At 42.5% G+C, this 13,579-nt stretch overlaps 1 protein-coding gene across 1 annotated transcript in view; it reads left to right on the top strand.

The window, feature by feature from the left end:
• The window catches only part of etv4 (ETS variant transcription factor 4), a 113,434-nt gene that overhangs the window by 40,859 nt on the left and 58,996 nt on the right, over positions 1-13,579 (top strand). The window contains exon 6 of the mRNA XM_043675033.2: positions 10,956-11,082. Within this exon, the coding sequence (XP_043530968.1) occupies positions 10,956-11,082 (127 nt within the window). The remainder of the gene's footprint in view (positions 1-10,955; positions 11,083-13,579) is intronic.

Genomic DNA, 13,579 nt, shown 5'->3' with positions numbered 1-13,579 from the left:
TAAGATCTTCAGGAATCCTGAAGAAGGGCTTATGCCCGAAACGTCGATTCTCCTGTTCCTTGGATGCTGCCTGACCTGCTGCGCTTTTCCAGCAACACATTTTCAGCTCTTACTCAATATGACTATCCTAGCCCAAATCCCTCAATAAGTACCAAGTAAGATCGTGTTGTAAAACTCCTTGATTTGGCATTAAGAGTCAGTATCATCAACTGGGGAAGTAGACCAGATTATTAACTTGGAGTAGGAGTCACTCAAGTCTGCTCCCCCCATTCATGTCTGATCTCCTCCCTGCCTCAACTCCACTTCCTTGCTCATTTCCTGTTAGCATTTAACCCATTACTAATTAAAAGATTATTATCCCTTCCTTAAATTTCTCCATATGCTTGCATCTGCTGCACTCTGGAGAAGTGATTCATGACCCTTTTGAGAGAAGTAATTCCTCCTCCTGTATTTTAAATCTGCCACCCCTTAGCTTAAAACTAATTTGACTAATTGTTCTAGATTGTCCCACAAGGGACAATCCACTTTGCATCGTCTAGACCTCAATTAGATCTCCTTTCATTCTTTTAAATTCTAGTGAGTACAGGACTAACTTGTTCAAATCTCTTCATAAGACAAGCCTTTCATCTCTGGAATTAATCTGGTCACCTTCTCTGAACTGTCTCCAATGCAATTATATCCTTCCTCCACGCAACTAATATTGTATAGAGTATTCCACACACAGTCTAACCAATGCTTCATATAATTGCAGCAACATTTCCCAACCTTTTTAGTCTCCATTTCTTTAGCAAATAAATACCAAAATTCCATTTGCCATCCTTTATTATCTGCTGTATCCGCATACTAGATTTCTGCAACTATGTACGAAGACACCCAGATCTCTTGGTACTGAAGCACTCTGAATTTTCTCTCCATTTAGTTAATTGCCTCTTTATTCTCCTAACCAAAATGGATAACCTCATACTTACGCACGTTCAACTTCATCTGCCAAATTTTGGCCCATTCACCTAACCAATCCATATCCATTTGTAAATTTATTATTTCTTCATTTGCAATTTACTTTTCCACCTATTTTCATGTCATCTGTAAATTTGGTTCCAGTATATTCTATCCTGTATCTGTCATTAATACATATTGTAATTAGTTGGGACCCAAGACCCAAACCCTGCAGCATCCCGTTACTTACAGCTTGCTAACCAGAAAAAGACCCAGTTATCCTACAGTTGATAAGCCGATCCTGAATCCAAGCTAACCTATTTCTCCTAATCCTATTTGATCATACATTGTGTATTGGCCTTTCATGTGGCACCTTATCAAATGCCTACTGAAAGTCTGGATATATTCAATCTATATATTTATCCACTTTGACTAATTTGCTAGAGTTCTTCAAAGATGCAAGAAGCAAAGTGATTTACCCTTCATAAAACTATGCTATCTCTGATGGATAGCATTTTGACTTTCTAAGTGTCCGGTTGCTACTTCCTTAATCGATTCCAACAATTTTGCAATGACCCCAGTTAAACTAACTGGTTTTAATGGCCACAGCTTGTACTGTTTTCTGGTTTGGTCTAGCTTTAACTGTACCATAGCAGTCTGTCTATTTTGTATTCCTGAGGCCAAAGGATCAGCTCCAGAATCCCCATCATCTTCATTAACATCGGCAGGTTATGTCTTGCCATAAAATACTGTTCAATTGTTCAGTGTTTAAGTCTAGTGACTGATCTATTCAGTATGATTAATTAAACCTGATTGTGGATTCAGAACAAATAGGCACTACAGAAGCTGAGCTGTAAGCATGATTGCTGGCATTTTGTGATTGTAGAGGTATTCTAACACTCTCTCGCAAATAAATCTGGTATCTTCTGTACATTGCTGAGATGTATATGACCTACCAGAGGAAAGCCATAGTAGTCAGTTTTCTGACACTGGCAAAGAAGGGAAGGGGGCAAAATAGAAAAGTACTCGTGGTAGGGGACTCGCTAGTTAGGGGAATCGACAGGAGATTTTGTGGTCAGAATCGGGATTCCCGGAAGGTATGTTGCCTCCCTGGTGCCAGGGTCCGGGACATCTCCGGGTGTATAAGGTTCTAAAAGAGGAGGGCGAACAGCCAGAAATCGTGTTACATATTGGCACTAATGATATAGCCAGAAAAAGGATTGAGGATATAAAAAGTGATTTCAGGGAGTTAGAATGGAAGCTGCAAAGCAGGACAAACAGACGTGTTCTCTAGTTTACTACTGGTGCCACGAGATAGCGAGGCGAGGAACAGGGAGCGGGCGCAGCTTAACATGTGGCTGTGCAGCTGGTGTAGGAGGGAGGGCTTCAGATATGTAGATAATTGGGATGTCTTCTGGGGAAGGTGGGACCTGTACAAGAAGGACGGGTTGCATCTGAACTGGATGGGGAATAATGTCCTGGGTGGAAGGTTTGCTCGAGTAGTTCGAGAGGGTTTAAACTAGTATGGCAGGGGGGTGGGAACCTGAGCTGTATACCAGAGGTGAGAGTTGATGCAGATGAGGCAATAGCAAGAGGTAGACCAGCTAGTGGGAAGGATCTTTCTGGGAAGGAACCAAGGGATCAATTTTAGTATGTTTGCTTTAACGCAAGGAGTATCAGGAATAAAAGCGATGAACTTAGAGCATGCATCAGTACCTGGTGCTATGATGTTGTGGCCATAACAGAGATATGGGTTTCTCAGGGACAGGAATGGTTGCTGGATATTCCAGGGTTTAGAGCATTTAAAAAGAATAGGGAGGGGGGAAAAAGAGGAGGGGGTGTAGCACTACTAATCAGAGAGGGTATCACAGCTACAGAAGCTTCCATTGTCGAGGAAGATCTGTCTACCGAGTCAGTATGGGTGGAAATTAGGAACAGTTGAAACTTTATTGCTGGAACAGCACAGCAGGTCAGGCAGCATCCAGGGAACAGGAGATTCGACGTTTCGGGCACAGGCCCTTCTTCAGGAAGGCAGAGAGCTTCTTCAAGGAAGGCATCCTTGTAAGAGGATTCGCAGTAGGTTGAAATCAACCTACTGCGAATCCTCTTACAAGGATGCCTTCCTTGAAGAAGCTCTCTGCCTTCCTGAAGAAGGGCCTGTGCCCGAAACGTCGAATCTCCTGTTCCCTGGATGCTGCCTGACCTGCTGTGCTGTTCCAGCAATAAAGTTTCAACTTTGATCTCCAGCATCTGCAGACCTCACTTTCTCCTGGAAATTAGGAACAGTAAGGGAGCAGTCACCTCGTTAGGCGTTTACTACAGGCCCCCCAATAGCAGCAGGGAGATTGAAGAAAGCATAGGTCGGCAGATTTTGGAAACGTGTTGTTGTAATGGGTGACGTTAACTTTCTCAATATTGATTGGAACCTCCTTCGAGCAGAAGATTTGAATGGAGCTGTTTTTGTAAGGTATGTTCAGGAGGGTTTTCTAACTCAGTACGTTGACAGGCCGACGAGGGGAGAGACCATTCTAGACTTGGTGCTCGGAAACGAGCCGGGGCAGGTATCAGTTCTTGTGGTGGGAGAGCATTTTGGTGATAGTGACCACAACTGCCTCACATTCTACATAGATATGGAGAAAGAGAGGATTAGGCAAAATGGGAGGATATTTAATTGGGGAAGAGGAAACTATGATGCAATTAGACATGAGTTAGGAAGCATGGATTGGGAGCAATTGTTCCATGGTAAAGGCACTATAGACATGTGGAGACTGTTTAAGGAACAGTTGTTGCAAGTGATGAATAAATATGTCCCTCTGAGACAGGCAAGAAGGGGTAAGATAAAGGAACCTTGGATGACGAGAGCGGTGGAGCTTCTCGTCAAAAGGAAGAAGGTAGCTTACATAAGGTGGAGGAAGCTAGGGTCAAGCTCCGCTCTAGAGGATTACAGGCAGGCGAGGAAGGAGCTCAAAAATGGTCTGAGGAGAGCCAGGAGGGGGCACGAGAAAGGCTTGGCAGAACGGATTAGGGAGAACACAAAGGCATTTTACACTTATGTGAGGAATAAGAGAATGGTCAAAGAAAGAGTAGGGCTGATCGGGGATAGCATAGGGAATTTGTGAGTGGAGTCTGAGGAGGTAGGGGAAGCCCTAAATGAGTTTTTTTGCTTTTGTCTTTATGAAAGAAACAAGCTTTGTAGTGAATGAAACCTTTGAAGAGGAGGTGTGCATGCTGGAATGGATAGAGATAGAGGAAGCTGATGTGCTGAAAATTTTGTCAAACATTAAGATTGACAAGTCGCCAGGCCCGGACCAGATTTGTCCTCAGCTGCTTTGGGAAATGAGAAATGCAATTGCTTCACCACTTGCGAAGATCTTTGCATCCTCGCTCTCCACTGGAGTCGTACCTGAGGACTGGAGAGAGGCAAATGTAATTCCTCTCTTCAAGAAAGGAAATAGGGAAATCCCCGGCAATTACAGACCAGTAAGTCTCATGTCTGTCGTCTGCAAGGTGTTAGAAAGGATTCTGAGGGATAGGATTTATGACCATCTGGAAGAGCATGGCTTGATTAAATGCAGTCAACACGGCTTTGTGAAGGGCAGGTCATGCCTCACAAACCTTGAGTTCTTTGAGGATGTTACTAGACAAGTTGATGAGGATCGAGTTGTGGATGTGGTGTATATGGACTTCAGCAAGGCATTTGATGAGGTTCCCCATGGTAGGCTCATTCAGAAGGTCAGGAGGAATGGGATACAGGGGAACTCTCATCATCCAGCTGTCTGGATACAGAATTGGCTGGCCAACAGAAGACAGCGAGTGGTCGTAGAAGAAAAATATTCTGCCTGGAAGTCAGTGGTGAGTGGTGTTCCACAGGGCTCTGTTCTTGGGCCTCTACTGTTTATAATTTTTATTAATGACTTGGATGAGGGGATTGAAGGATGGGTCAGCAAGTTTGCATACGACACAAAGGTTGGAGGTGTCATTGACAGTATAGAAGGCTGTTGTAGGCTGCAGTGGGATATTGACAGGATGCAGAGATGGTCTGAGAGGTAGCAGATGGAGTTCAACCTGGATAAATGCGAGGTGATGCATTTTGGAAGGTCGAATTTGAAAGCTAAGTACAGGATTAAGGATAGGATTCTTGGCAGTGTGGAGGAACCGAGGGATCTTTGTGTGCAGGTACATGGATCCCTTAAAATGGCCACCCAAGTGGACAGGGTTGTTAAGAAAGTCTATGGTGTTTTGGCTTTCATTAACAGGGGGATTGAGTTTAAGAGTCGTGAGATCCTGTTGCAGCTCTATAAAACTTTGGTTAGACTGCATTTGGAATACTGTGTCCAGTTCTGGTTGCCCTATTAATGGAAAGATGTGGATGCTTTGGAGAGGGTTCAGAGGAGGTTTACCAGGATGCTACCTGGACTGGAGGGCTTATCTTATGAAGAGAGGTTGACTGAGCTCGGACTTTTTTCATTGGAGAAAAGGAGGTGGAGAGGGGACCTAATTGAGATATACAAGATAATGAGAGGCATAGCTAGAGTTGTTAGCTAGAGAAGATTGACAAGGATGTTGCCAGGGTTGGAGGAACTGAGCTACAGGGAGAGGCTGAACAGGCTGGGGCTGTTTTCCCTGGAGCGTCGGAGGCTGAGGGGTGACCTTATAGAGGTTTACAAAATTGAGGGGCATGGATAGGATAAATAGGCAAAGTCTTTTCCCTGAGGTCAGGGAGTCCAGAGCTAGAGGGCATAGGTTTAGGGTGAGAGGGGAAAGATATAAAAGAGACCTAAAGGGTAACTTTTTCACGCAGAGGGTGGTACATGTATGGAATGAGCTGCCAGAGGATGTGGTGGAGGCTGGTACAATTGCAACATTTAAGAGGCATTTGGATGGGTATATGAATAGGAAGGCTTTGGAAGGATATGGGCCGGGTGCTGGCAGGTGGGACTAGATTGGGTTGGGATATCTGGTTGGCATGGACGGGTTGGATCGAAGGGTCTGTTTCCATGCTGTACATCTCTATGACTGTATGACTATTTCCCAGGGCAGAAATGGCTAACACAAGCGGTCATAGTTTTAAGCTGGTTGGAGGAAAGTATAGAGGGGATGTCAGAGGCGGGTTCTTTACACAGAGTTGTGAGAGCATGGAATGCGTTGCCAGCAGCAGTTGTGGAAGCAAGGTCATTGGGGACATTTAAGAGACTGCTGGACATGCATATGGTCACAGAAATTTGAGGGTGCATACATGAGGATTAATGCTCGGCACAACATCGTGGGCTGAAGGGCCTGTTCTGTGCCGTACTGTTCTATGTTCTATACAAGGAAAAATAACATTTAGCTTGAGGAGCTCCTCATCTCAAAGTTTCTCTGGCTTGTCTTTAATATTGTTACTATTATTTTAGGGACAGCTTAATTGTTTAAAAGTTATGGCTTACAGCAACTGGTGAGGGAAAATATGCTGTTTCTCTTCAGGCTTTTGATGTTTTTTTTACTGTAGAGAAAAGACTGCACCTCCATTTCCAGAGGTCCAGAAGCTTGTGACCATCTCATTCACACCCTAAGCTGTTCAACTACCTGGGAGCCCATCACAAAATTGTTGACAGGCAGAAGGTCTCTGGTGAAGAGAAAATGAGGTCTGCAGATGCTGGAGATCAGAGATGGAAATGTGTTGCTGGAGAAGCGCAGCAGGTCAGGCAGCATCTAGGGAACAGGAGAATCGACGTTTCGGGGATTCCTGAAGAAGGGCTAATGCCCGAAACGTCGATTCTCCTGTTCCCTAGATGCTGCCTGACCTGCTGCGCTTCTCCAGCAACACATTTCCATCTCTAGAAGGTCTCTGGTCACTATTCTACAGACCAACCAGTTACCTGTTTTCAGCTGAATCTGTTTGTGTACACACCCACCAGCTCCAACTCATTGGCAGTAAGCTGCCCCTGCTCCTCCACTGCTTGATGATACAGCACTGTAAATAGCATTTGTAATGAGCGTTAGTAACACAGTATTGCCTTCCACAGTCCTAGATGTTTAAAACCGTACTCTTCCCATTTTTGTCTGCAATCAAAAATTAGAACTTCAGGTCTTCACATTGGCTTCTAGAAAATGCTCCTCAACTCTGAGCTAGCAATCATTGGTATCTTGTGACTTTGGAAATCTCCTCTCCTACTTTTGTTCCAACTGAACATGAATGATCTTTCTTTCCTGTTGGATCAACGATCCTGTTTAATTAATAATTGTAGGGAATGAGCCACAAGCTAGTCTTCACAACAATGTTTAGTTTATTACATGATGTCAGTTGCACGTTAGACTGGTTAGTTTGGTCTTGGTAATTACACCCAGCAGGAGCTACGAATGATGCGCCTGACTCTGGGTCATAAGCTGGACACCAAGCCAAGCCAAAATGATATAGATTGGGTGGAGCAGTCTCCAACATCTACCCTTTAGAACTATTAACATACATAGCAGTCAGTGCAGTATTCTCTCTGTACTGAAGCATCTGTTTATGATGAAGAGCTCCATCTAGATATGGAGATACAAATCAATCTTCTAACCAAGAGATCTGCCGACTTAGTTAAATGGCACAACTTTGAGGTAATTGGTTTACCTATTTTGTGTAGAGAAGTCTGTAATGATCCTGCAGTCACATGTTCTCGGATTCGTAAGGTTGAGAGTTTTCCTTTCTGTTTACTGTAGATATGACAGAGTAGAAATGATCTCATGAGGTAACTGTAGTATTCAGCAGATCAAGTCATAAACCAAAACTTTTAATGGGACAGAGGCTTCCTCTTGCTGTCAGTATTATAGAATCTCCCCTGTAATGTCAACAGAAAACATTATACAAAAGTAGCAATTTAGGGCACTACAAGACTGGATTGTATTTGTGTAAACATGTTTGAGTATAATCCCAATTCCGTTATTAGTAAGCTACAAGTTGAAGTCACATTAAATGGGTACGATGAGGTCAAACAACATTCATTTTGGAACATCATTATCTCATTTGACTAGTTACCAACTATGGCCAATTACCTGTTCGCAGGTTCATATTGTTCGAAAGATTGTAGCCAAATAGAAACTTTACAGGGCTAGTTCTAGTTGTATTACATGGTACAAGCTACTGCAGCATTATCACTGCAGCTGGAAGCAGCAGGTTGATATGAGTAATTGACTGGCATTCAGCTGGCAAAGCAACGTCAGTGCATGCATCAGATCATTATCTCCTAGTGAGACTTGTGACAGCTATAAGTGTGAACAGTTAATTATTTCCTTTGGGTTGATTGCTACCAATCAAAATTCTATTCTACTGTGATGGTATAAAATTATAATCAAGAGTCTAAAGGAAAATGGCTTGCATTTGTATAGTGTCTTTTGTGACTTTCAGATACCCTTTACGGCCAATGATGTCCTTTTGCAGTACAGTCACCGTAATAATGGAGGGATCATGGCAGCCAATTTTCACACTGCGGTGTACTAATGAGCAGTTTCAATTACGCTGGTTGAAAACTGAATGTTCGGCAAGGCACTGGCCTTGATCATTGTAACCTATCTGAGGGGGCTGTTTAAAAAACCTGATACTGGCTTAATATCTCATCTGAAAAAAGTACCTGTTACAGAACTCAACAACTTGATTGAGTTTTTTGAGGAAGTAATGAAGAGGATTGATGAGGGCAGAGCAGCGGACGTGATTTGTATGGACTTCGGTAAGACGTTTGACAAGGTTCATCAACATAGATTAGTTAGCAAGATGAGATCACATGGAATACAGAGAGAACTTGCCATTTGGATACAGAACTGGTTCAAAGGTAGAAGACAGAGGCTGGTGGTGGAGGGTTGCTTGTCAGACTGGAAGTCTGTGACCAGTGGACTGCCACAAGGATCGCTGCTGGGTCCACTGCTTTTCATCATTTACATAAATGATTTGGATATGAATACATGAGGTATAGGTAGTAAATTTGCAGATGACACCAAAATTGGAGGTATAGTGGACAGCAAAGAAGTTTACCTCCGATTATAACTGGGTCTTGATCAGAGGGGCCAATAGGCTGAGAAGTGGCAGGTGGAGTTCAATTTAGGTAAATGTGAGGTGCTGCATTTTGGAAAGGCAAATCAGGGCAGGACTTATACACTTCATGGTAAGGTCCTCAGGAGTGTTGCACAACAAAGAGTGCAAGTTCATAGTTCCTTGAAATTGGAGTCGCAGGTAGATAGGATGGTGAAAAAGGTGTTTAGTATGCTCGCCTTTATCAGTCAATGCATTGAGTACAGGAATTGGAAGGTTATGTTGCAGTGTACAGGACATTGATTAGGCCACTTTTGGAATATTGTGTGCAATTCTAGATTCCCTGCTATAGAGAGGCTGTTGTGAAACTCGAAAGGGTTCAGAAAAGATTTACAAGGACGTTGCCAGGTTTGGAAGGTTTGAGCAAAAGGGAGAAGCTAAATAGGCTGGGGCTGTTTTCTCTGGAACATCGGAGGCTGAGGGATGACCTTTGGGAGGTTTATAAAATCATGAGGGGCATGGATAGGATAAATAGACAAAGTCTTTTCCCTGGGGTGGGGGAGACCAAAACTACAAGGCAAAGGTTTAGGATGAGAGGGGAAAGATATATAAAAGAGACCTAAGGGGTAACTTTTTCACGCAGTGTGGTGCATGTATGGAAGAGCTGCCAGAGGAAATGCTGGTACAATTAAAAGGTATCTGGATGGTATATGAATAGGAAGAGTTGAGGGCTAGGGCCAAATGCTGGCAAATGGGACTAGATTTATTTAGAATGTCTGGTCGGCATGGACGAGTTGGACCAAAAGGTCTGCTCTCTACAGTTCTGTCTCTATGGCTATGACTGCTGCACTGAAATGTCAGCCTGCATCTTGAGTTCAACTTTCTGGAGAGTAACTTGAAACCACAATATATCTGACTTGGAGGCTCAGCCAAAGCCAGCACCTTGAGCTATGGGGATGCAAAGGGAATTGTAGCATTGTGCCATCCAGGTTGCCCCTGATGCTTAGTCTGTGTTTTTGTCTTCTGCTGACTCTGATTTCTTCAGGTGAAATTTACAGTATTCTGTACAAGGACCAGTTATCTGGTTAGTAAACCTATGTACACATGCTTTGCAATTGTATGTTTTTAATAGAAGAGTTGCATAATAATTGTTTTTATATCTAGACTCAGCAATATCTGCTTAAATAAGCTGACAAAATTCTCCATTAAATACCAATAATGTTAATTTCTTCCAAATAATTTAATTGTTTATAATTATCTAACTGTTCTGACTTCAAACATGTTTCTCCTATGTACACTTGATGTACAGTAGCACTAAAAGTTTTCTCTTTTTTTCAAATGTATATTGTAGAATTTCAGTCTGAACTGTGACCAGGAGGCAGTACACATAGCATCAATGTGGACTTTACCAGTTACCTCATCTCCCCTCCCCCCCCCCCCCCCCCCCCCACCCACCTTATCCCAGATCCAAACCTTCAACTTGGCTCTTTCCTCTCAAACTGTCCTACCAGTTAATCTTCCCACCTATCTGCTCCACCCTCTACTCCGACCTATGACCTTCACTCCCACCTTCATCCACCTATTGCATTCCTAGCTACCTTTCCCCCGAGCCCTAACCCCTCCCATTTATCTCTCAACCCCTTGCCCCCCCAAGCATTCCTGATGAAGGGCTTATGGTCGAAACGTTGACTCTCCTGTTCCTAGGATGCTGCCTAACCCGCTATGCTTTTCCAGCGCCACACTTTTTGACTCTGATCCCCAGCATCTGCAGTCCTCACTTTCTCCTAATAGTCTTGGAGGTGTCTGAGAAAGTTCACTTTTTTTCTAGGTTCCGATATGAACAATAATATACTGAATTGTTTATTGGTAACTGAGATCTGTAACAGCAGCATAAGATTCCTGTGACATCTGGAAATTATTTCATTTAAGGTAGTGCTGATACATTGATCAGAGTTCTGCTGAACATATAGAATTGAAGAGAATAGAGTTTTGTAAGACAATTAATAACCACCATTTAATATTTTCCTTCCAACAGTGGCTTTTCACAGCCCCACACTGAAGATTAAAAAGGAGCCCCAGAGTCCCATTTCTAACCCAAACTTGTCTTGTCGTCACAAGCAATCATTCCACTACAACAATGGGGAACAGTGCCTTTATGCCAGGTTAGTGTTATGGGTTGTTACTGTAAGTCACAGAAGAATGGTGTGATAGAAAGAGTTAATGTTTCATTCACATTCTGCCTTTTCTAAAAAGTACTGATCTTTGTCTTCATAGAGCAGAGGCTGAAAAAGTATGCAAAACAATACTTTTTGTATCTTAGTGAAAATTATGTTGCTGGCTTCCATGCCAAACTTTAAATAGGGATCAAAGGGTATGGGGCAAAAGTAGGAACAGGGTACTGAATGACATGATCAGCCATGATCATATTGAATGGAGGAGCGAGCTCCGAGGCTGAATGGTCTACTCCTGTTCCTATTTTCTTTGTTTGTATGATAACAAAATGGGTAGCTCTGGTCCTCGGAGAATATTCCCATTGATGCTTTGATTTTATTCCCAATTACTTCAAATTCTCTTGTTTCTTTGATGGGAAAACTCTCACAAATGACTTCATTCCACTATTGCCATTACATGTTGTAATATTTATAACATTCATTCATTAAAGTCATACAATTCCTATTATTTTCTTCCTGTGGTTAAATCTAAGTATAAGGCCAAGGTCTCTAGTTTGAGAGAGAGCAGGAAGAGTGACATAGAAGTTGAGGGAAATAGTAGTATGAGGGCTATTTCTGTTTTTATTTTTTGCTTCATCTCCCTATCTTTGGTCCTATAAAATACGTAGGCAGGCTGTGTGGAAATTTGGACTTAATAAAGGAAATCAAAAGACAATAGGTGACCTTAGCACAAGCTCTCAATGTAAAATTAATTTGCACATCCGCACAAGCATCATTTTAATCATTTCCTAGGAATTCAGTTCCAAAGTTTGTAACTATTTCTGATATTAACAGGGTTGGCTTTTTTTTCCCAAGGAAGCGGAACATGTGGATAATTTTGTTTTTCTTTACTTCATGGCAACTTCAACTTCATTCTTCTAGAAATAGCTGATGATTAATACATCAGCTATTTTATTCACATTAATCTATAAACAGATATGAAATGAGTCAGGGTATGCCTGCATAATAATTGTAAATAGTTATTGGCATTCTGTCATGGCTGGTATTTAATGTAAAGACCTAATCTACAAATGTCGTCTGGTAGCTTTGCAAGTGGTGTTTCGATTTGGACTGGGTGTCTCCAGGTTCAGTCTCTTTGTCTCAACAAATTTTTGTACTATAAGCATCCCAATGTCTATAGTTTTCCAACTTGATATGAGGCATGGAGACAGCTCAATTCAACCTATTGCCTCACGGGTTGCCAATACAACAGCATTGACAAGACTTGCAGTGATACCTGTGGTCAAAAACATTTTGTTCCAGGCCAGCAATGGTGGATTGTATGATGTGCAGGAGGGAAAAGGTATCTGTGATAAATGACAAAAGGAAAACTGTGAAATATAAAGTCTCCATGGTCTTACCAGATGCTCTCCAATTAGAGATGACTGGCCGTTCAACGTGAGGGTCACCATGCCTCAGGGTGAAGGGAAACTTGGAGAAGGAGAATCCTTAACGGTGACCTCAGCTAGAGCAGGAATTGAACCACGATGTTGTTGTCACTCTGCATTGCAAACCAGCCGTCCAACCACCTGAGCTAACTGACCTCTATATATCGAAGTAGAAAAGTGTGGTGCTGGAAAAGCACAGCACATCGAAGGATGCTGTGTTTTTCCAGTGCCACATTTTTCAACTCTGACCTGCAGTCCTCACTTTTTTTTTTTCTCCCCCCGATATACACAACTTAATTCAAAGCGTAGGTTGGGATCCAGCATCAGTGACAGACTCTCTGCATCACTTTCCTCATCAAAGAGTATATTAAACATGAAGTGGTGAAGCAGCATTACAAAGTAACACTCTGACTTGGGCTAGCATTCAGACTGCCGTGTAAAATGTACAGAAATGGTATCGAGAGGGAATGCATCAAGTAAAATTCTTCTTACCTTTCTAAAGCTGAATTCGGCCAACGTTCATGCCACAAACTATCTGTATCCTTGAAACTTTCCAGAGCACAAATTCTAGTTCTTTTTGTCCTAAATACTTTTGAATATTCAGGCCGAATGCTTTCCAAACCTTGCTGTTTTGTTCATGGCTCTAACAGAAATAGAGAAGACAGCGATACAGAGTGACATTTCTTTGCTACTTCCCGCATTTTGATTGTACCTTTACTTTTAGTCAGATTTGCAGATGGGCTAATGGGCGGAGAAGTGGTAGATGGAGTTTAATGTAGATAAATGCGAGGTGCTGCACTTTGGGAAAGCAAATCTTAGCAGGACTTATACACTTCATGGTAAGGTCGTCTGGAGTGTTGCTGAACAAAGAGACCTTGGAGTGCAGGTTCATACTTTCTTGAAAGTGGAGTCGCAGGTAGATCAGATAGTGAATAAGGTGTTTGGTATGCTTTCCTTTATTGGTCAGAGTATTGAGTACAGGAGTTGGGAGGTCATATTGCGGCTATACAGAACGTTTGAAATATTGTGTGCAATTGTGGTCTCCTTTCCGATAGGAAGGA

The sequence above is a fragment of the Chiloscyllium plagiosum genome, unplaced genomic scaffold (genome assembly GCF_037043375.1).
Source record: "Chiloscyllium plagiosum isolate Xiang-an unplaced genomic scaffold, Cpla_swu_hap1 HiC_scaffold_32, whole genome shotgun sequence".
NCBI classification, from domain to species: Eukaryota; Metazoa; Chordata; class Chondrichthyes; order Orectolobiformes; family Hemiscylliidae; genus Chiloscyllium; species Chiloscyllium plagiosum.
The sequence above is the reverse complement of the archived record's forward strand: the minus strand, read 5'-3'. Positions and strand labels throughout refer to the sequence as shown.